This window comes from Pogoniulus pusillus, chromosome 2 (assembly GCF_015220805.1).
Source record: "Pogoniulus pusillus isolate bPogPus1 chromosome 2, bPogPus1.pri, whole genome shotgun sequence".
Classification (NCBI taxonomy): Eukaryota; Metazoa; Chordata; class Aves; order Piciformes; family Lybiidae; genus Pogoniulus; species Pogoniulus pusillus.
In genome coordinates this window covers 14,292,583-14,316,923 of record NC_087265.1, presented here as the reverse complement: position 1 = coordinate 14,316,923, position 24,341 = coordinate 14,292,583, and the positions used below count along the sequence as shown (strand labels likewise).

Below are 24,341 nucleotides of genomic sequence, written 5' to 3'. Positions count from 1 at the left end.
GAGGAAATTCTTCCCAGAGAGAGTGATTGGCATTGGAATGGGCTGCCCAGGGAGGTGGTGGAGTCACCGTCCCTTGAGGTCTTCAAGAAAAGTCTGGATGAGGCACATAGAGCCATGGTCTAGTTGACTGGATAGAGCTGGGGGATAGGTTGGACTGAATGATCTTGGAAGTCTCTTCCAACCTGGCTGATTCTATGATTCTCTGAATGAAATCATGGCACCAAGTGCCACATCCAGTCTCTTAAGCACTTCCAAAGATGGTGACTCCACCACCTCCCTGGGCAGCCCACTCCAATGGCCAACAACTCTTTCTGTGAAGAACTTCTTCCTAACATCCAGTCTAAATCTGCCCTGGCACAGCTCAAGACTGTTTCCCCTCGTTCTGTCACTGGCTGTCTGAGAGAAGAGAGAGACCAACCTCCACCTGGCCACTACCTTCTTTCTGGTAGTTGTATACAGTGATAAAGTCTCTCCAGCTCCCTCAGCCACTCCTCATAGCACTTGTGCTCCAGACCCCTCACCAGCCTTGTTGCCATCTCTGCACTTATTCCACTGGAAGCAGTCATCATCAAATAATGTCAGTCATACACCTTCCCAAAGAGAATTTATCTGCTGAATTTTAATGAAGTTATTTCATGAGAAAGAGAATGAAGGAAATTTTTTTTTTCAAGGCCTGCATTTTTTTTCTCCTAACTTCCACCCTCTTCAAGAAATAATCTGCATCCTATTCATCCCTCCTCCACACTCACCAGCAGCTACACAGCACATACAAAGTACAAAGACTCAAAGAACAGTTTGGTTGGAAGAAACCTTCTGAGCTTGCAGCTACCACCAGTGCAATGTATTCTGCCCTGAGTGGAGGAGTGAAAAGGAAATGAGATAATTTGTGTCATTCTCTTTTACTTAGTTGCTCATTTTCATGAATTTGTGTGCTGCTGGGACTTAGAAGTGAAGCATGCCCCAGAAAGGGCATGGCTGCAGAACACTTGTTTTTTTCAGAAGATCAGGAGGGGGAAAAAAAGAAGCAGAAGGACAAAAACATGATTTCATAAGGACAGAAAACTCCCCAATAGCCTTACATTCTGTAATCCAGAGCTACAGTCAATCTGAGGGGCCAGAAGGCCAAATGTCTTTCAATGAAGTATTTGGTATTTCCTCTGCAAAAAAACCCTTCATGGCCTGCAAGAAGCTTATTTTCTCATAACTGCAAGAAAGTCCAGGCTGGTCATTCAAGTTGGGTACTCTGAATCCTGGCACTTCACAAATCCCAATCAACTAAATGAATTTATTATCTATTTTGTCCTCCCATTCCACTATTTTTGAATTATTTTTTTTTAGGAACTAGCCCACAAAGAGTCTTTAAAGCACTCTCACAAAGTGTGAGATTGGAATAAACATGAGTACTGGGATCTCCCACTTAGACATTGGAACTGGTGCAGCTCTAGAAAAGACCTTAGCAGCCACAGAAACTGACGGTTTACTGGAGGCTCTGGTTGAGACAAACAAAGCCTTTCCCTTGTACTCTGAGCTATTAAGGGATTTTCTGACTTGCTCAAAAATAGTGTAAGCCAGTTTAAAATATCTCTAGGCATCTGCATTCTTTCCATGAAACTCCACAGAAAGTCAACTTTGGATATAAAACAAATACACAAACTAACAGAAAACAACCCTGAGTCTAATTCCCTGCACTGGCATGTAGCTGGCTAACCTCATAGAATCATAGAATCATAGAATCAACCAGGTTGGAAGAGACCTCCAAGATCATCCAGTCCAACCTATCCCCCAGCCCTATCCAGTCAACTAGACCATGGCACCGAGTGCCTCATCCAGGCTTTTCTCATGGCTTTTACCTGTGATGCAGACCGAAGTTTATGTCTCTCTCATTTGTATCCCAGGGGATAAAGAAGTACTATGGAATGTTTTAGGCAATATTAATAAATTGTAGGCCACAGAAATTGTGTCTAGGGGCCACAACAAACATTTTAAGGAATTCATGGTGTTAATTTTCCAATAAACAAGTCTAGGGGAAAATGCAAAGGGATAACCTGGAAAATACAAAGTTGCACTGACAATAGCAGCACAGGAATGAAAAAAATCCACGAGTTTCAGAGAAGCAAAAATGTCAAATTTAGTGATTATTAATTGACAGAGTTTTAAGGAAAACAATGTATGAAGCCTACTTTCACTATTCGCGAGGTAACACATTTAACTGGCAAATGTATCTGTGTAAAGGTAATTTTCTTAGTTGTTACTGAAATATTTGTGTTATCTCACATGATTCTGCTTGCAACTAATCCTCTATTAATGGCATTCATTTAGGAAGAGTTAGAACTGCCAGAATAAAAATCTCATGAAAAAGCTGACAATATGAAACCCTCTCATGATAGGCTTCTGGTGGATTTCCTCTGTGATCAGAGTAGGACCAAAGTTATTTGATATTTCAATTTGTGCTCTGGAAGTATTCATAAATTAATGTTGATAAACTTACAGATCACACACAAAACCACACAGAAACATTCAGGCACGAAAACATCATCAGCATCACCAAGTCCAACCAATAACCCTATTCTACAAGGTTCACCTTAAGCCATATCCCCAAGCACCACATTCAAAGGACTTCTAAATACATCTAGGGTTGGTGACATATCAAGGATTGGAGATGATAGAAAGAATGTTGGGAAGACAAAAGACAAAATGAGAGAAAACAGGGCAGTCCTCATAAACTATCTCATTTACTTGTTTAGCTGACTTCTATTAACTTAAAAGAAAACAAAAAGGGAGCTTAAGCCAGTGAAATGAGAAGTATCCACAGACAGCAGGAGATGTTTTCTTTTCAGAAGGTTTAACAGTTTAACATCAAAGTGTCAAACATTTCAGAGTTGGACTAGATGAGCTTTAAAAGTCCTTTTCAATGCAAATCATTCTATGATGCAATGGCTTGATCAGCTGCACTGTTGTGAGGTAGAGGACCAATGAGACAATGAAACACATTGGATGGTTTTCATGAAGAAGTTAGATTTCCATGTAAGCACAGCAATGAGAAGGTGGTCTCCACCTCGCTAATGCTGATACTGACATACAGTTCTGCTGCCTATTCTCCAGACATGACACCCCCCCCCCCCAAAAACAGCAACTGGCATACTAATAAAAACCCAAACCAACCAAACAACCTCTCCTCCCCAAAACAACCCAGGTCTCCAAGACTTGGATAAAGTGCATCATGGAGAGAAATTTGTTAAGAGTTAAGTTCCAAGTTACTGAAAAAAGGAGAGAGGTATCTTGAATAGAGAGTCAAAGCCATTCTGTCAAGTGCAAATGGGCTCTTTAGCTTAGCACAGAAAGGAAACAAGTTTATGGAAGAAGAAAACAGATAAACACAAATTAGAAATAAGACACTACTTTGATTCTTGATTAAAGAACAAAACACTTATAAGAATAATTAGAAGATGCAACATATTACCAGTGATTTTAATCAAAGTCTCTTTCTCTGTATTTAAACATACCCTACATGTGTTTCTGGAAGAAGGAAGAGTCACACAAAAATGACAGCACAGAAAGAAATTTTGTGTCATGTGACAAACACGGGAGTTGTGTCAGAGATGATGTTCAGATAATGTCCCCAAGCTTAAACTTTCTGAGGAAGCTTTCTTTTTAAGTTGCAGAATCCATTTGCTTTCAGCAGCAATCTTTCAGTGTTGTGTTAACTACATCCCAAATTTTTGCTCAAAGTTAATTGAAAAGCAATCAAAAAAGTCATGGCAGATCCCACTTAGACTGACAGACTCAGACTTGCACAACTGATAGGAAGATTTAGGAGTCATGTTAAGTCACAAGAAAGTTGTTAAGGTATTATTGTTAACAAGATTATCAAGTCTTTGCACTGCGAAGACACTTAGGAAGGGAAAAAAGGGCTGTTTTGTTCAAAGCAATGCAAACTGGACACTTTCTAAGCTACACTATCTTGAGATTATATTAAGTAGTTCATCTTCAATCTACATAGTCACAGTACTAAATATAGCCAAAAAGAGCAGTGTCAGCTGGTTTTAAAAATGGAAAGTTTGCCAGTTTTGACTTACATTCACTTTACAGCTCAAACTGCTAGTCTAGTAAGAATGCCATCTGCCCAACCCCTTTCCATGTCATCCTCTAGAACAACTTGTGCAGCCATGCAAAAATGTTACATCTGGATTTTCTACCCAAGAGTGAGTCATCTAGCAGGACAGTAGCATGGGGCACTGCTGTGCCAAATACTATACAAATATAAACCAAAACCAAATCACTCATGCCAATCAACTGAAAGAATACCATTTGGGGAATTAGTAAAAGAAATGCATAAACAAGTACTGAAGTTTGAGATTTGAAATGGAAACAAAACAGCATTAATAGGTGAAATGTTCAGTTTTGGAACCCTTACTACAACAAAGACATTGAGGTGTTGGAGTGGGTCCAGAGAATGGCAACAAGGCTGGTAAAGGGTCTGGAGAACAGGTCTTACAAGGAGTGGCTAAGGAAACTGGGGTTATTTAGACTGCAATAAAGGAGACTGAGAAGAAATCTCCTCACTTCCTACAATTAACTGAAAGAAGATTGTAGGGAGGTGGGTGTTGGTCTCTTCTCCCTGCTAACAAGTGACAAGATGAGAGAAAATGGCTTCAGGTTTTACCAGGGGAGGTTTAGATTAGAAGAAACTTAGAAGAAACTTGTTCACTGGAAGGGTTATCAAACACTGGAACAGGCTGCCCAAGCAGTTGGGTGGTTGAATCCCCACCCCTGGAGGTGTTTCAACAAAGCATACGTGTGTTGTTAATGGTCATGGTTTAGCACTAGACTGGATAAGAGTTAGATAATGGTTGGACTTGATGATCTTAAAGGTCATTTCCAAACAGAATTCTGTGGAAGGAATGAGGTAGATCTTAGATATGTTGTGATTGTGGCATTCAGTATAATGCTACCCTGATTCTGACTTTTAATTGCTAATATAAACTTAATTCTGAAATAGAAGGATGTGTTTGTACCCAGGACTACTAGAATACAGCAAAAATAGTGCATAAATATGCCTGAGGATGAAAGTCTTTTTTTGAGCAGGATTTATTTTTTTCTTATGATGAAGACCTTACCAATTGAATTTGGGCTCCATCAGTAGTAAAGATGTGGGGCTAACAACCCCTATTCTCTTGCACACTAATGGCTAACCTGTCTTGGACAGGCAATGTAGTGTTTAGTCTCTTCAAACACAGAGATGTGTCAAAAGAGTTGTTTCTAACAAGTAAAGGGCCTTACTATCAGCTAGAACAAGGAAAGTTACTTTCAGTGAGTGACTACTAACAGGACTACTTAGTTTGCCTATCCTGTGAACTTGTTGCACACAAGTATACTTTAAAGTCTGCTCTACCTGGCCAAATATTCTACTTATGCTGTCACATGGGCATGTTCCTGAAAACAGAGTTCATGTGTTTATCTTCACAATGTTTGGCACCAGGAGAATAGCAAACTGCTATATTTTCTTGCCTTCTGGCAATGACAGAAAGGGTTAATTTAGTTCCCAAAATACATGGCATTCTGCAAGTTCAAGTGTTACTGAACTGATCAATTTGTGGGCCATGCATCCATACTAAGATGGACTTGCAAGAAGCAGACAAACATGTCTTACCCTAGATAGATGATTTTCCAGTATCCAACACACTAAGAGCAAGTCAAGTTACTCTGTGAGAAACTTCTGGAAAACTTTCCATATGTGAGGATAGTGATCACCACCAACCATCACAGCAGCACAAAACCATTTGGTGAGTTAGCTAAGAACAGAATCAGTTTGTATTCATTTCCATAGTGGATTTTTTTTGTTGAACACAAGAGGAGCAAGGTCATACCAAAGAAGTCAAAATGACTTTGCAAGATCTAAGCCCATCAGTGTGAGCTATGCCCATTTGTGCTGAATTCCTCTCCTTCTTCACTAACTCCACATTCTTTCATCTGAGGATGACTTTATGAGCCCATGAAATGCTGCTCCAAGGTTGGCCAACAGCACTGCTGCTGAAGGACCTGTGGGAGTGATGAAGCTGGCTTTTTAGCAATTGGGACAAAACATGGAATTTGGGATTTTGGCACTGGGCCGCTGAGTACTGCATCCAGTTTCATTGCTGCTCTCTATGTTTAAAGCTGCTCCAAACACTTTCTATGACATTAATTCTTACAGTTTCTCTACCAAATAATATTTCCTGATGTTCATCCTGGATTTGTTATTTCTCAGTCCTAGTTTTCAGCTCTAATTATTCCTTTCCCTCCTTTGGTTCTTTCAACTATTCCTAATTAGAGGAAAAGAGAAAAATCAGTCTCCAAGAAAACTAGAACTTTCATACCTAATTGATTACTTAACAGTTGGCATGAAAGCATCTCACCAGTGGGGAAGCAGCAAAACATTTATCAGCAAGTGTCAAAGCTAGCAGGTACTGTAAGAAAATAACCTCAACAGACCATCAAGCAATGCAGCCATCAGTGTGCCAGTGGCTATGTAATAAGATTAAAAAAAAAATAGTTCTAATCCTCATTCCATTTCTTTCCATTAAAGGAGAAAAACTGTAGCTTTTAATTCCCTGTGTAATATTTCTTTCCAAGATCCTCTGCAAATACATGCAAAGGAAAACATAACTTTGAAGTACTGATAATGCTGACTGCCAAGCATGATATGAGTGTAATAAGGCAGATACAAGTTCAAATATAAGAGCAATTATTTCACTTTCTGCAAGAAACAGTCCTGAAACAGTGGATTCCTTATCTAGTGGTGATCTTCTCTCTTTATGTCAGTGGAAAGCACTGCTATCTTGTGATATCCTGACAAAATGCCAGCTCTCGTGTGTTATGACCAAGAATGTGATCTAGCCCAGACAAACTGGATGAGATAAGCCACATGCCTTCTCAGGTGATACAGTGTTTCTGTGCATGAGAATCACTTAACTGTAAACACAAACACACTAAAACTATAGTTCCAATGTCCCTATCATGGGCATGGACAGCCTCCACTAGCCTAAGTAGCTCCACAGTACTATTTTATAAAGTGAACATGAATGGGGGTGTTGTAACACTCAATTACTCACATCATCTCTGTCAAGAAAACAGCATTCTGCAGCACCAGAACACTACAGCTTCAGAACTTTAAGAGACTCCACCATAGCTCAAAAACTTTCACACAGAGATGCTGTCTATCTGATGAAGGGAATATGATTTCATTTCACTCTGAACAAATTGAACAAAGTTCTCCAAATCTTGGTTGCACTGTAAGGCTGATTAAATTGCTGTATCTCACCTTCCTGATCTTGCCAGTCCTTTCTACAAGGATGGCTTTCCCACCAATCAACTTTTTATCATGTACATGACAGTTTCCTCTATTATATACAGTTTCCTCTTGGGAAATTCATCATGCATTCACATAAGTAATTTTTAATACTACTTCAGACACATGCCAGACACCATGCACCTGCTACCATTTCCCTCTCCATCTATTCCCTTCGGTATCCCCTTAATGTTCTACTCAGGTAAGTTTTTTTTCAACCACCCTATCTGAACAACGTTGTTTCTGACTGCATCCAGTTTTAGAGTCCTCATGTTTCAGTGCTTGGAACACTGCACAGGGATTCACTGCTTGTGGTGAACCATTGTGTGTATTCATTTGGTTCTCATTTAATAACACTGAAAATAGTCTGGATCAAATTAAGACAAATTCATAACAAAGAATTCAGACCCCTGTGTCAAGTTATGATTTTTACTGGGAACATGGACTTCTGCTACTATAACATGCAGGACAACGTCATTCTCCTCACTGTTTTATGAAACAAATGTAAAGCAAAAATTTTTTTGTATTATCAGTTATCTTCCCTATTTTTGTCCCAAGGAATATATATGTTTCCAAGATACAAATTAACTTTCATACAAAACCAGTCTTGTGTTGGGTTACACAGAATGTGGACCATAAGCAAATCATTCTTTTTGGCAACAGTCAGTGTTCTCTCTGAGGACTTCTATGAGACTCTGTACTGTTCTGACATGAGTTAAAAGTTGGTAGGCCAGTGGGGTTCAAATATTTCAGTGCCTGTAAAGGCAACAGAAGCATCTGTGACGGGGTAGTGAATACACTGGAAATGAATTCCCAGCTCTGTTCTTAACTATGCAAAGGACTAATATCTTTCTATAATACAACCCCTCTTTGCTTCTGCATTTCTCATTGCAATAAAAAGCCTGAAATATTAAATGCACAGAATTAAATTGGAATGTGTAAACCAGTAATAATATTATTCTGTTTTCAATGTTCTAAATCTTCAAAGTTCAGCTTCAATAAATGTCATGTACCAGCTCCTTAAACAGCGTTAGCAATGTAAACAGCATTTAAAAATGTAAAAAGTTCAGCTTTATAAAAATTACATCTGCAAGCTATTAAAGGAGAATCTGCAAGAAATGTCAAACAATACTGTTCCTTGTGTACTCCACTGAAATAACAAGAAAGTTGCATCTGGAAACAGTTACTGGCACAGGACTTAAATAAAGTATTGCATTACCTTTAATGAACTAAATATTATTAATCAAGAGCCGGATATAACAACGTGCCATGCAGCTGGCTTGTAATTCAATTAATTTACCTTCTTGGGAGATGACAATGGACTTTGATGATTTGATGGGTTTGCTGTCTACAGTCCAGGTGACAGCCGCAGGGGGATCAGAGGAAATCCGACATTGTAAGACCAATTTTTCACCGTCTACCACTTGAGCATCCTGAAGCTTCTGAGTAAAGGAAGGTGCTGTTCCTTTGCTTGCTGGGGGCTTGCTTGCTGGAGCTTTGTTCTCAGGCTTTTTCCCAGTTATCCCGCCATCCACCACTGCACACCCATGTTCACAGTTTCTGTCATTCTTCTCTTCTTTTTTCACTGCTGGTTTGGCAACGGGGGCTTGAGAATTGGGGGTTGCATTCTGGGTTTCAGAATTGGTGCGGGCATTTGGTGCTGGGGTACTAGCGCTGCCATTCTCTGCAGGTGGCTTTTTCTTTGAGCCCAGCACAGACCTGAAATCTGTAACGGCTGGTTTAGGAGGTGGCACCTTCTCCGGCAATGGGGATTTTGGGGTGCCTTTCTTGGCTAGCACAGAGCGGAAGTCCACCTGCTGAGGAGCATGAACTTTCCTTTCCTCCTCTGACAAGGTCTTTGGCTTGACCTGCCGCTGCAGGTTTGCTCGGAAGTCCATTTGCTCGGCTGGGATTTCTTTCAGTTCCTCCTCAGAAAAACTTTTGGTGCTGACTTTCTTGCCTAAAATGTCACGGAAATCAAGTTGCTGAGCTTCCTGCTGCCTCAGGCTCTCCTCTGTGTGTTCCCGAGTTTCAACTCTCCTCTTCAACACACCTCGAACGTCTTCCTGCTCTTCCTCAGCTGCTCTGGTTTCACTGCTGTTCTTTTTGAAGCCACTTGTTCTACCAAATGTTAATTTACCATGATCTCCACCATCTCTCTGCTCTCCAGAGCTGGCTGATTCCCTCCCACTATGATCCAAAAAAGAAAAGAAAGAGAGAGCCAGGAAAGGGGCTGGTTTAAAAATGTCAGGGAACAATCTCAGTGCAGGAACAAAATGTGTTTACAGAAGGGGAGGTTGATTAGAGGAGCACTCTCCATTAGTTTATTGCATCAATGACGACTTCAGGAGCCATATAAGGGCACAAACAAAAAAGATCTTCCCCACTCTGGCTTGGTGCAGTGTGCTTAGTCTGTATGATGAAAACAATTTGTTGGGTCACATTCGGGGATTAGGTTGAACAGCAGCCAGGCTGGGTCCGTAAGGGCAGGGAATTAACGGAGCAAAAAATAGAACCCACCCATGCAAGTCCCTGGGAAAAATACTCACTCTCTGAACATTTCTGCTCTGGAAGCTGAACTCTCCCGCAGCATCAGAGACACCTGGCAGCTGCATTCTCCAACTTGGTTCCTGAAATATTTAAGTGAAATCAGAATAGCAGAGGTTTCTCCCTCCGAAACTGTAACTTGCCTGAGCTAAGTGATTGTGTTTTGCACTAAACCAGCTCAAACCCAGTGTGGCATCCTCCTTTCCTATGCCCAGGATTGTGTTGGTTGACTGAGTGGATTTTGCCTCTGATATTCAGAGCCAAGATATCTCAGATAGATTTTACTGGTCTGTCACTGGGAACAACACACTCCCTGAACAAAAATCAAAGAGCCAAACAAACAAGCTAAAGGAAAACAAATACAAAATCTGGACAATCCAGGCAGAGGAAGGGGCTATTTTGCAAAGCTGAAAAATCTTTCCAACTCTGCTTGCTGTTTATTTATTCAAACTCAAGCTCTTCAGTTTTTCAATGTTAAGATATTAAAAGCAGGGTCTCATTTCCTTCCCTCCCCCCTGGCCCAACCAATCAGCAAAACACATCTACATGGACTGCTCCAGCCTGTACATGTTTATATTAAAAAACATAAAAGTGTCACCATATATGGTGCTGAGTACTTATTCTTCCTTTTGCAGAGGAATACCATGGATGCCTTCTGGAAAGGGCTCCCATTAAAGAACTCATTTAAAGTGCTCCCCCCCCACTCCCATTGCTCCTTCCCTCCTGCAGATACATATCATTTTTCTAGCCCCAAACAGCCCTTCTACACTTAGCACAGGAGACGCCAAAAGCAAAATTTAACTCCCTCAGGGCAGCAGTTGTGTAACTGTTGCCACTACTCCCCTGATGTGCTATTAAAAAAAAACAGATTTGAATTGATTAAGGACTAGAGATATCTTTTGTTAGGAAAAAAAAACCCTTTCATCCTTCCCAGTTTAAGATCCTGGATTATTTTACTTTTTCAAACAAAAATGATTCTTGCTACTGAAAACATTTCCTGGACGTGAACGAAACATATGTGTGTTTGGAGAGGACGGGAGTGTAAGGAAAGAGAGGCAGGTTTGCCCAGCTGTATTCTCTTCTCAAAAGACTTGCCAAGTTCACTTCGTCCTGAAGTTTGAGATACACTCAGGAGTGTCTTTCTGTAAGTCGACCATAAACATAGAGTCTAGCCTGTTATTAAAAAGGAAATAGATTCCTAGCTATGGTTCTGTTTGAGTGAATAAACTATAATTTCACCCATTTGCAACTTGCAATGAAGTCACACAGCAGGGAAGTTTTACACAGATACAGCACTGTTATGTCTGTATAATAGCAATTAGTGCCATCATGTTTGCAGATAGATTTCCCTTCTTTTCTATTGCTTTAGAAAATGAAATCAACCTAATCAACCTAATACAACTTAATCAGCCTAACCAACCTAATACAAACCCCAAGTCTTTAGAACTGAGAAGAAATTGGTGGGGTTTACTGAAGTAACTGGATTGCAAAATAAAGGCCCTACTGATAGGAGCACATCTTACTGACCTTACGACCATTAACAACAAGAAACCATAGAAAAGTCAGAACATCCACACTAGAAACTGGTACTGAAGGCAGCCCATAAGGACAGCACTGAAAACCACAACACTAATTTCCTCCATGGCAAAACACTGGAGAATATCTAAGCGCCAAACAGAAACTGACCAAATGGCAGAAGATCTGGTCAGAGTATTTAATTCAGTCCTGCACTTGGAGACCTGCCCATTCTTACTTCCTCTTATATATGACCCCTCGTTTGGAAGCAAGAGAGGGAGAAAAAATCACAGTATCATCAGGGTTGGAAGAGACCTCACAGATCATCAAGTCCAACCCTTTACCACAGAGCTCAAGGCTAGACCATGGCACCAAGTGCCACGTTCAACCTTGCCTTGAACAGCTCCAGGGACGGCGACTCCACCACCTCCCCAGGCAGCCCATTCCAGTGTCCAATGACTCTCACAGTGAAGAACATTCTCCTCACCTCCAGCCTAAATCTCCCCTGGCGCAGCCTGAGGCTGTGTCCTCTTGTTCTGGCGCTGGCCACCTGAGAGAAGAGAGCAACCTCCTCCTGGCCACAACCACCCCTCAGGTAGTTGTAGACAGCAATAAGTTCTCCCCTGAGCCTCCTCTTCTCCAGGCTAAACAATCCCAGCTCCCTCAGCCTCTCCTCATAGGGCTTGTGCTCAAGGCCTCTCACCAGCCTCGTTGCCCTTCTCTGGACACGTTCAAGCATCTCAACATCCCTTCTAAACTGGGGGGCCCAGAACTGAACACAGTACTCAAGGTGTGGTCTAACCAGTGCAGAGTACAGGGGCAGAATGACCTCCCTGCTCCTGCTGACCACACCATTCCTGATGCAGGCCAGGATGCCACTGGCTCTCTTGGCCACCTGGGCACACTGCTGGCTCATGTTCAGATGGGTATCAATCAGCACCCCCAGATAAATAGACTTGCATACCACCTCCTCTCAGCATACTGATTAGCATGAAATGATAGCAGGGTACCACCACTGCTGAAAACCTGTCTCTTTTACCACTGCTGAAACTCACAAAACTATTTTTCCCTGCTTCTCAGAAGCTTTTACAAAAAGCAGACATGCTCTGAAACTGCTCAAGTATTTTTCATTCACCAGGGCTACAGAGCTGCTAGCAGGCTGTTTGTTTACCAGAAGATCCCTCCTATAGGTCTCCTAGAGTTCAATTACTCTTCTTCTAGGATTTAAAACCAATCCAAAGCTGAAGAAGTAGGAGAAACCATGCAAGCTGAAGTATAGACAATTTACAGCATACATCAAACAGGGAGGCACCACTGCTCGGCTTCTGTCATGACTGCATGGTGAAAATATTTGCCCACAAGAGTTGTGTCACCAGTGGGAGAGGTTAAAGTAACAGAGACAGCACTCTCCCAGGAGAGGGATCTACTCATACTGAATCTGGTCCTGACCACTATGAAAAACAGTATCTTTTCTGCAGGACCTACTTCTGCATTGCATCTTTCCCTCTGCAAATTCTTCACAAACACAAAGAAGAAAATAAGGAAGGCAAAGTAAACCTCTCTAATCTAAGCCATTTTTCATGGGGTTTTGAAAAATAAAGGAGAGGATAAAGGAGCAGAAAAGCATTTTGTTCTATTTTTGAAACCTTGGGAAGGACTTACAAAATACTGGCAACAGTGGAACACAGAAGTACCTAGATGGAAAACTTACATGCCAGGTAGTTTTTTGATATTATGATTTCTGATTCAAACAAATGGCTGCAAACTAGACCACTGGATAGAGTCTGTGACCAATTCAGAAGTGTAGCCTTCTCAGAGCAAGTGCTGCTCCTAGTGAAATCAAATTCAGTTTTTTTACTGCTTTATGGGGCAGGAAGAACATTATTTGGTCTTCTGACTTCAACTGCAGAGTCAAAAAAGTGAAGATAGTAACACTGACCCACCTCAGAGATTGCATGATGGAAAAAGAGAAACCAGCCAAGAAAAATTAAGAAGGACTGGATGCTAAATTCAATCAAGAATCATTCTGGAAACTTTGCAAATCTTCCTACATTGACACAATTGCAAAATGTAGGCAAGGCAAGATACATTGGGGCAGTTACTAAAAACCAGAGCTTTGAAGGACACAAGCACTAATTCAAGCTTTTCGTGTCTCTGCTGTTTTGAATCTCGGCAACAACAATATTCCTCCTCCAACTTGAGGTTCTCCATGTTGATGGTTTATCGACAAAACCCTAGACAAAGACAGATCTTAGTGTCTCTGTTATTGTGGAATAATGATAGTCATGGATAAACCCCATGCTTAGTAAAATGTCTGGAATTGTTGAATTGTCCAGGATTGTTCTATAGAATTCCTATGCACAAGACTTATCTTAAACTGTCAAGGAATAACAGTACCCCACCCCCCCACCAGCAAAAACAAATAAAACCCCAGCTGCAAAGCCTGAAGCAATTTTAAAAATAGTTCTGCCCTGTTGTGGGATCAGTTTTCCCTGGAATGGCTTTTATGTTCAAAATATCTTGAAATACTAGTTTCTTGGCAGAATCTACTCAAATATTTTCACTGAACCTAAGATGAGACTTATTGTCTGCACATCTTTAGGAAGCACGCTTCAGAGGAGGAGGGGGAAAAGCACGGTTAATTATAGTGTGGGGACACAACAAAAACTCCTACTGGCCTATTAAGTGTGAAATGAGTATTTATGAGTAAATTACATGCTTTCAGGAATGAACTGAAGGGAGCAAAGAAGTTGATGCCCTGCTATAGCTGATGCTTTAGTGCAGGTAATTGTGAATTCTCAGGATGAGGTTTTGCAATTCTTTTGTCAGTTAGTTAAATGGAGAGATAGCCCAGACTCTGTAAAGCTTTAGCCTTGAAGAATACTACTCCTCTACTAGACCACAACTTCAGCTGACCTAAAGCAGAACTTCAAAGAGTTTTACCTCATTTTAGGGTTTGGCCAAAAGCTTTTTACACCAATCATTTTATTTGCATATTACAGCATTGAGTAGGAGAATTGTATGGGAAGGGGTCATGGTGTTCTCTCCTAAAACCAGGGAATGTGTTGAAAGCAGAAAACAAGGTTTGCAAACTGTATTTTGCAGAAAGATGGAACTATATTTAATGTTTAGGGTAATGGAATGTAACCTTACAACTGCCTTTTATCTAACCTGAATCTCAGAGCATCCAGGATACCACTGAATTATAAGATGAATATTTACCTCTGATTTTAATCAGATAATCAAAATCTCTAAGTAATATTAATCAACACTAACAAAACTTTATGGAAGATCTGAGAAGAGAAAGGTTAACAAAGCAGATGATTTGTTTAAAGAATTGCAGGAGCATTCCTGAGGTCTCTCATGTTGACTGTGCTGTTATAAAGATAAGGGCTCTGCCCAACGCAGTCTCTGCCCAGTACTTTGTTTACCTACTCTTTTATGATGTATGCACTTGCTGAAAGAATATGGCAAAGTCATACTGGAATAAAAGGATACCGGTGCTTAAATGGATAAAGAACTGGCTTGATGGCCACACCCAAAGAGTGGCTGTCAATGGCTCCATGTCCTAGTGGAAGCCAGTGACAAGCGGAGTCCCTCAGGATCAGTCCTGGGATCAGTCTTGTTCAGCATCTTTGTCGGTGACACAGACATGTACCTGGGGGTACTGTTGGATAGTAGGCTGAAGATGAGCCAGCAGTGTGCCCAGGTGGCCAAGCGAGCCAATGGCATCCTGGCCTGGATCAGGAACAGTGTGGCCAGTAGGACAAGGGAGGTTATTCTGCCCCTGTACTCAGCACTGCTCAGGCCACACCTTGAGTACTGTGTCCAGTTCTGGGCCCCTCAATTCAAGAGAGATGTTGAGGTGCTGGAATGTGTCCAGAGAAGGGAAACAAAGCTGGTGAGAAGCCTGGAACATAAACCCTATGAGGAGAGGCTGAGGGAGCTAGGGTTGTTTAGCCTGGAGAAGAAGAGGCTCAGGGGTGACCTCATTGCTGTCTACAACTACCTGAAGGGACACTGTCGCCAGGTGGGGGTTGGTCTCTTCTCCCAGGCAACCAGCAACAGAACGAGGGGACACAGTCTCAAGTTGTGCTGGGAGAGGTATAGGCTGGATGTTAGGAGGAAGTTCTTCCCAGAGAGAGTGATTGGCATTGGGATGGGCTGCCCAGGGAGGTGGTGGAGTCACCGTTCCTGGAGGTGTTCAAAAAAAGCCTGGATGAGGCACTTAATGCCATGGTCTTGTTGACTGGCTAGGGCTGGGTGCTAGGTTGGACTGGCTGATCTTGGAGGTCTCTTCCAACCTGGTTGATTCTATGATTCTATGATTCTATGACAGTGGCATTGAGTGCACCCTCAGCAAGTTTGATGACGACACCAAGCTGTGTGGTGCAGCAGACAAGCTGGACAGAAGGGATGCCATCCACAGGGACCTCGACAGGCTGGAGAGGTGGGCACAAGCCAACCTCATGAAGTTCAGTAAGACCAAGTGCAAGGTCCTGCATCTGGATCGAGGCAATCTCAAGCACAAATACAGGCAGGGCAGTAACTGGCTGGAGAGCAACCCTGAGGAGAGAGACTTGGGGGCGCTGGTAGATGAAAAGCTCAATATGAGCCAGCAGTGTGCACTTGCAGCCCAGAAAGCCAACCAGATCCTGGCTGCATCAGAAGTGTGGCCAGCAGGTTGAGGAAGGTGATTCTCTCCTTCTACTCCACTCTGGTGTGACTCCACCTGGAGTACTGCATCCAGTTCTGGAGCCCCTATAAGAGGGATGTGGAAATGCTGGAGTGTGTCCAGAGAAGGGCCATGAGGATGATCAGGGGGCTGGGGCACCTCTCCTATGAGGACAGACTGAAAGAGTTGGGGCTGTTCAGTCTGGAGAAGAGGAGGCTCCGAGGTGACCTTCTTGTAGCCTTCCAGTATCTGAAGGGGGCCTACAAAAAAGCTGGGGAGGGACATTTTAGGATATCAGGCAGTGACAGGACTAGGGGGAATGGAGCAAAGCTGGAGGTGGGTAGGTTCAGACTGGACGTGAGGAGGAAGTTCTTCACTATGAGAGTGGTGAGAGCCTGGAATGGTTTGCCCATCCCTGGAGGTGTTTAAGGCCAGGTTGGATGAGGCTGTGGCCAGCCTGATTTAGGGTAGGGTGTCTCTGCCCATGGCAGGGGGTTGGAACTAGATGATCCTTGTAGTCACTTCCAATCCTCACTGATTCTATGATTCTATGAACTCACTGGAAGGATGCAAAGGACAAAAATATGTCTGTGGTTTTCTGAGTCAAACTAGGATTGCTATTTCCTGTTTCAGCTATGATGACTTCACAGGGACATGGACTGATCTCTTACCCCTCCATTGCACTGGCTGGCATTTTGCGGGCTTTAATGTGTTGAAATGTCAATAGATGAACCACAGTGCTGGATGGATCTGTTGTTCTTTCTGTTTTTATGCAACACCATTCCTTGAGGCCTGAGCAATAACTGGCTCAGTGGAACATTGTTAGGACAACAACAATGAAGAAAGCAAGTGCGGAGGAATCAGTTTTGTGTAGGTTTAAAACAAGGACCAGGAGAGGGTATGATGACCACCCTCTCAGAAGTCAGACTTAGTAGGTAAAGGTAAAGCAAACACATATTCCAAACAGTGTTGAGGGATGGAAAGACAGAAAGCCAAACAGAAATTGTTGACACCTTTGTCAGCTTACTCTGATGAAAGGAGAAAGAACTAGGAAGGGACAAACAGACCTTTTGTTAAACTTGGATTTTTAAGACCAGATTTTTTACTCATGAGCAGCCAACTCAAAAGAGGAGTTGTGGAGCTATTAGGACAGAATTTATGGCTTAAGAATAATGGAGAAGAAAACTGGAAAATGATTAGCACAAGTAGGAAAACATGCCCAGACTAAATTAAGGGAACTGCAGTAGGAATGACTCCCTAAAAGCAGCTAGGCGACAGGCTTCTAAAATTAATAAATGGAAAGGAGTTGCATGTTTTATTTGAAAAGAAAATTACTATGCTTCAAAATAGCCCACTGACAACTTCTCCATAAAATCTTCAATGAATTGTTTTGCAGTTCATCATTTATTCTATATTTTTAAGGGACTTCGTAGGAGTTTTTGAAAGGCACTAAAAGCAGCTCTCCTCTCAGGTACTGTTAAGACTTTCTGAATATATACACAATTCTCAATCAAGTAGGCAAGACAAGTGCAAGCAGTTCAAAAGCTATTTAGACAAGACCTTTTGCTGCTGAAAATTATTTTAGCTCTATTGCAGACTTGAAGTTTTACAGCTGACATTTGGCTCCTGGAATATTCTTGAGGCAGTTACTTCTCTGATCCTTACAGTACATGAGCAATTGTCTAAAAGCATAGAGCTCTCTGTTCCCTGAACAGTAATGACAGCAGTGTAAAAAGTGGTTTCAGCATTCCCCTCGCTCTAATTGCAGCAGAGCTTTACTCATTATGGATTAGACAGTGCCAACATCAATGCGCTGATCTTTGTGGGATCCTCAGCTATTTCTCCAGTAAAAAGATTAGACAATAACTGAAACTAGCACATAATCAGCTGTGTTGTTTTCTTTACTACTTCTTACCCTCCCCAAAATTGTTCTCCTCCACTAATTTTCTGACATAGTTTATTTTCTAAGTGCGCATTCCGTTATGTTCTAAAGTCATAATATTGTCAAGGTCTTGGCACATATGGCTCTACCTACATAAATACTAGTAATAAGAATTGAAATTAAGTGTAGAAAAACTTCATTATAGGAGCTCTTATTTTTAAATCATTCTTTTCTAGTGAAAAGAGACTGCCTTGTCTGATTTTAAATACTAAAATATACTGAGGCTAATTTGTGGCTGCCTGTGATCATCTACAGAAATGTACCCTACAGCTGGGCATCTACATAGAGATATGTCCATCATATGGGTTGGAAAGTAAGCTAGAGCTATAAAAAATTAAACTCACTCTTTGTAGGCCAAACAGATTTATCAAAGAGCACTTTGTCTACCTGGTTGAAGAAGACAAAGGCAAAGGACAATTTGAATTTTAAATTTTGCACTAGGGTGAAGTATACAAAACAAAAATAACTTGCTTATAGCATGGGGAAAAAACAAAGACAAAGGGCATCATAAACAAGGCAAGTGCAAGAGGTGTAGAACACTTTGTAACATGGGTAGCATCTGTCTAAACTGCTTATTGGACTAGCCCATTTGGACTAAAAGCCTAGTGTGTGGAGCACAGCAGATTATTTTCTTGCAGTGTAATGGCTTGAAATGTCCATGATGCTTAAATAAACTTTAATAAAGAAAGTCACAAACAGCATCCAAGTAAGGCAATTCATCTATGCACAGCAAATAGCATAGAATGATGAGAGCAGTTTTAAGTAATACATATAGTTCTCTGTAGCCACACAGCAGGTATGTAATTATGCCCAATCTTCACCATTGGAGGTAGAAAACGCTTTGGCACTTTCTACAAGGCAAAGAACCAACACATCTGAGTCTTAAAGGGCATTTATTTTACCAGGAAAAAAAAAGTCAAAATAGCTGTTCCAAATTTTGTAGAAATGACAAGAAGTTCAAAGCATCAGGGTGCCTCATTTTAAAGACACGTCAGGAAAAGGTGACTACAACTTCCATATAAAATTCAGACATTTCAGACATGACCAGCAAACACTTTCTGCCCTTAAAGTATGAGGCAGTAAAAGTATGAAGCATAATCTTGTAGGATGACCCCTTCCTGATCAGGTTGTTCTCATGGAAAGAAAGTAGCCTTATTTAAATCCAGAGAGATGCCAAACGTGATAAATCAGGACACTGATTGTAGTTTACTAGAAATCCAGACTGGTTCCCATACTGCTACCACAGAGCCTTGTTTTTCAGGATCCTAGGAGGAAGCTTAATACTACTTTGTCCTTCCTGACTCTCTTTGTATTTCCTCTTTACATTTTATCAGTTCTTTCAATTCCTCAGAAAGATTTTATTCCTTCAGTACCATACTGTTTTATGCAAATAAGAAGGAAATTCTTGTCTTCTTCAGGCAGGAATTTCAACTTGAGGGTAATTATAACTAACCTTTTCAAGGGAATAAGCTCTATCCATGGCAAACATACCTGAGCTGAATTTCGTATTGCCCTGCATGACGAGACTGCACATTCCTCAAGACCAGTGTGAAGATGTCTTCATTTTGCAGGATTTCACATGCTGTTCCTGGCATTATTTCTTGCCCATCTTTAAACCAGTGAACAGTGGGGAAAGGATCTCCAGCAATGGCACAAGATATAAGCACATTTTGCCCAGGAGCTGCTGTCACTGATCTTGGTTTGCTGATGAACCAGGGCTGAATACCATCCTGAGGTTCTGTAGTTTACAAACACAGTTTGTAAAGATTCAATGTAATTAATAAGCTAACTAATCACAGGGAAAGCAATCACAGGCAAGCAAAGCTATTTTGAACATGCAGGGGATAAGTTTTTAATCTGAAAACAAGTCAGGAATTAATTTTGGAAGTAGCTTTTGTTGATACTAAAATTAATCATTTACTTACTGGCACTTTACTGGCTCAATCCAGGGTTATATTAAGAACAAAACAAAGGGACTTTAAACCTTCCCTAAAAGGAATTTTGAAGATTTGTCTTTAAAGAATATGGATAGGAATAGCTTTAAGGGCAAGTGACAGTACTATAACTGCTGTGCAGTTGAGAGCTCATGTAATAAATCATCATAAACAACTGGCTAAAATTGCATTTAATATAGAAGACTGACCCTGAGGCTGAGTCTCTGTGGAGTTTAGAGAACAGAAGGTCTGAATTCAGAGCAGACAGAATTGAGAGTGACAACATACTACAGACTCAACCCTGGAGGCACAGCTCTCTGAAATCCTATGGTTAGGATCTTTTACATTAAAAACAACAAAAGCCTCCCATTTTTTTCAAACCATTCTCAGTAATGTCTATGGGAAAATGTTGGCATACAGTAGGATGAGACAAAGTCCCTGTTATGACGGTAGTGAATGCCCAGTCGCAGAAGTTTGTAAGTGCTCCAGTGTTTACTGTGGGATTTACATCATATGTGAAGATTCAAAGCCAAAAGTTTTTTTGCAGCTAGCTCTCAAATTGCAGAAATCGTGTGTTCCTCAACTGCTACCACTACAACGCTGATACCTGGCTCATAGACAGCCTTTCCAAATACACAAGGCTTTAATTAGAAAGCAGAACATCATTAAATGGTTTACATTAAGTCCATAGCTAAGTAAACCTTGCAGTTAGAACCTGAAACTGCATCTGGCAGAAGTTTTGCACTGACCCTAGGAATAAGACTGAGGAATGTGTTTCTGAAATAGTAACAAAATGTTCCAGAGTGAAAAGATTTTTTTGAAGTTGCTTCTGCTCAATGTCCTTTTTAATTCAGATGCAGAGACTGAGCACTCCTAGCATCCTTCACAGACCTTATAAACACTCATGTACTTTAAATAGATGCTCCTTCAACACATTAGAATTATTTTCTTCTAGCATTTCTTAAGGCAGAGAAGAACTTTATACCTTGTACTGTCAATGTAGCTTGGGTTTGAGTTTCTCCTAATTCATTCCAGGCTTCACAGGTGTATTTGCCTGTATCTTCAGGAAATACTTCCTGGATGTACAGACTGTACTCATTGCCTTTCTTCTCAAAGTGGAAGTCTTCTGTCTCCTGTATTTCTTTCCCATTATGCAGCCAGATGATTTCAGGAGGGGGGTTAGCTGAAAAATAGGAAACAAACAAAAAAATCAGAGACACAGACAAAACTCCACCGTATTTTGATTAAGAAAATGAACAAGGCTGGTCCTTTTCTGTCACCCGATTCTGTAATTTCATCCTTAAAACATCCAGAAATGTCATTAAGTTGGTCAATACTATTTAATGTGGAATATTTCTGCTCATCTTATTATGGTTAAAATACAAAATAATAAGAGAAACATGTAATAATAGAGAGAGAGAATGAGTTCTAGATGCCATGAAGGTGGTTATCAAGTTTTTTTATTACCAAAGTTCATAGCAGGATTGCTCTTTTCTGTAGCACTAATGTTATCCTAGGTCTCAGGAAATTAGCTTTGCTTGGTTCACAACAAAATCTAAAGCAAGCCCACTGCAATTCAAGTTTTAATTCAAGAGCAGGATGCAATAATAATCATATTTTAATTATCATTCAAATAAAGATATCACTGTACAGGTCTGGACACATTAACTCTGTACAATGTTCACTCACACTGAAAATCAGACCAGACAAACCCAGATTTTACTTTTTATAAATGAGTCACTTGAAATATGATTTCCAAATACAAAGACACTTGCTAAAATAAAAGAACAATGGTAAAAACACACACACTTTGCAGCAGGACTTACACTGTTCTATAGCTACGCACCTGATACCTCCACAGTCATTATCACTTGACTTCCATCCATTACTTTGAGGTCAGTTAGGCCTTTAAGGAAGATGGGTGCAAAATTTTTGTTTCCAGCCTGTGAATTTTCTGCCTTCTTGCTGCTCTTCTTTTCTGTAAAGTCAAGGGAAGAACAAAAAAGGGTCTCTTACTGAAGTTCTCCTTGTAAATTTTAACTGACCTTAGGTTCAAACTGATTTCAAGTAAGTGCTCTTATTTCAGAAGGTGAAAATCATTGAAAACACCCAGTATTGATATTTTGTCTTCCCAGTAGTCCCAAGAAAGGCCAGAAATGGGAATCTGACTCCTCCAGAGATCCTCTGAAATAGTTGTTAAGAGATCTCACATTCTATCATATAGTACTTTAGACTCATCTTCCACAGGTACATACACTCAGGTGCAAAAAAACCCAAACCAAATAACCTGCAAAGAGCAATTCAGTGTCTTTAATTATTGTTAAATTCACAAACTAATTTTAAAACATGTTCAAAGTTGCTGTCCTCAGAACTGATGTGTTAAAAATGTAAACTAAGAAGAACATAGGATTCACCACTCTGTATGACACTACAAACCATTTAGATTGTTAGGCAGCCAATATCAAATGGATTTGAGTTCAACATACTCCTTTCCTGTACTACACTTAGCCAACTGTTTGATGATGGCAAAGGCTGAAATCACAGATCACACTGTTTTTATTACTTCATTTTAGGCTGTACAGCCAAGTGATGAGAGCTGGAGTATAGTTACTCTTAAAAGTAAAATCTATCTGTGATAGACATGTAATTTTCAGTGTTTGTAGTGATCCCCTCTGCCTTGGATTCAGAGGCTGTGAAGCATGATCATTCAACTGTGACCTGTATGGTACAGTAAACCAGGAAAGATGCTTCTGATCTAAAAACCTGAGCAAAGATACGTCTGAGGCCAAAGGAGTGATCATGGCCAAATACAAAAATCATAAATATTTATTGGTCACTTGGATACACTTTCTGTTTTGTTTAGCTCAAGCTCAGATGTCTTACGCCTTGCCCTTGAAATGCCAACCTACTTTCTGTCTATACATGAAAATAGCTTAATTTTGCTTCCTTCAGAATTTTCAAAAGCATATCAACAACCATACAGCAACATGAACAATCATGTTGGAAACTCATCCAAATTCATAAAATGATGGTGAACAGAAAAAGTGAAATCACCTCACTGAGCATATCCAGCAAACCTCCTGGAGGCAAAAAAGTTAAGTTTCTCCCAGGGTTATTTGAGCTCAATGTAAATTTGGAAGCCGCCTGGAAAGGAAGTTTTTCCTCTCCTCTAGCAAAGCTTTTTCTAGCCAAAATCTTGTCTCCATGGCTTATGTTGTAGGTCTTGGCACTGAGCAGTGAGACATTGATGCATGTGAGAATGGAAATATGGGACCTGACTGAGACCCACTCAGCTCAGTGTTACGCACTTACTACTCTGATGTGTGTGATTTACCAGTGGCCAGTTTTAAGGCTTCCTATAGCACCTGCTTCTATGTGACTAGTGTGATATAGAAAATAGGCATGAAGTTGGGTCAGACCCATGTAGAGTAATAAACTGCTGTGGTTCACCATATTGCTCTGTTTTGCAGTGTTTACTCAGTGAAACAGCTTCGAAAAACTGCTGTGCTGTGCTAAACAATATCAGCACATTTTCCTTCACCACTCTAATGCCTTGCAGAAAATCTCTTTGTTGCTCAAACTGAACAAGACCTGGGAGAGAAAGCATAAATCCATATAGAAGGAAAAAGAGAGAAAAATTAAAGGGGAAAGGAGGAAAAGGGGAAAACAAAAAAGTAATGGCAGGAAAGAAGCACAGAAAAAAAGGACGTGAATAACACTTAAATCATATTGGTCCTTCTATTCTTTTTGCTGAAATAATTTGTAACATTGTAAGTTGAGAAGGAAAATATGCAGCAAAAAAAGAGCATGAAAAGAAAAATAAAAGCAGAGATGTGGTTATAGACCAACAAAGAAATAGGCCTGGGGTATGATCAAAGAAGTTCAAGCCTTCAGAGGACAGGTAACAAAAAACCATCTGAAAGAACTCCTATGAAAAAGTTAACTGTGACCAGGAAACAAATTTGCTATTAGTGCTTCAGCAGCAATTCTCCCAGAACAGACCAAGCTGCCTCCAGCAGATCCATGATACAAACAACACTAAGTACCAGCAGCAGCACACCACTTCCCTCACTACTGGCTCTTTGCTTTATTAGACTAACATGCCTCTTCCATGCAGTCTAAATGAATAGATTTCCGTAATCAAAAAGACAATGCAGTAAACCAGCCTCAGCTTATTAAAAATAAATGGGTAAGCAAGTACAGAAGAAACAGAGCAAAACTGTTTTCCAAAAGGAATGTTTCCAGCAATGCTAACTCCTCCAAAATATGTGCTGCAGAAATGAAAGTTTCATGTACTGGAATAAACTCACTTTGTTTCACAGGGATGCATAAACATCAAAAGAAAGCACAAACCCACCAAGATTACAAAAACATTTGATCTCAGTTTCTGAAGTTATCTCA

The 24,341-nt window shown here is 40.7% G+C and overlaps 1 protein-coding gene across 1 annotated transcript in view; it reads right to left on the bottom strand.

The window, feature by feature from the left end:
• Nucleotides 1–24,341, bottom strand: part of MYLK (myosin light chain kinase) — a 165,668-nt gene that overhangs the window by 72,251 nt on the left and 69,076 nt on the right. Inside the window, exons 11-15 of the mRNA XM_064157004.1 lie at nucleotides 21,787–21,918; nucleotides 20,926–21,123; nucleotides 19,498–19,744; nucleotides 9,877–9,957; nucleotides 8,628–9,517 (exon numbers count right to left, since the gene is read on the bottom strand). Coding sequence (XP_064013074.1) covers nucleotides 8,628–9,517; nucleotides 9,877–9,957; nucleotides 19,498–19,744; nucleotides 20,926–21,123; nucleotides 21,787–21,918 — 1,548 coding nt within the window. The remainder of the gene's footprint in view (nucleotides 1–8,627; nucleotides 9,518–9,876; nucleotides 9,958–19,497; nucleotides 19,745–20,925; nucleotides 21,124–21,786; nucleotides 21,919–24,341) is intronic.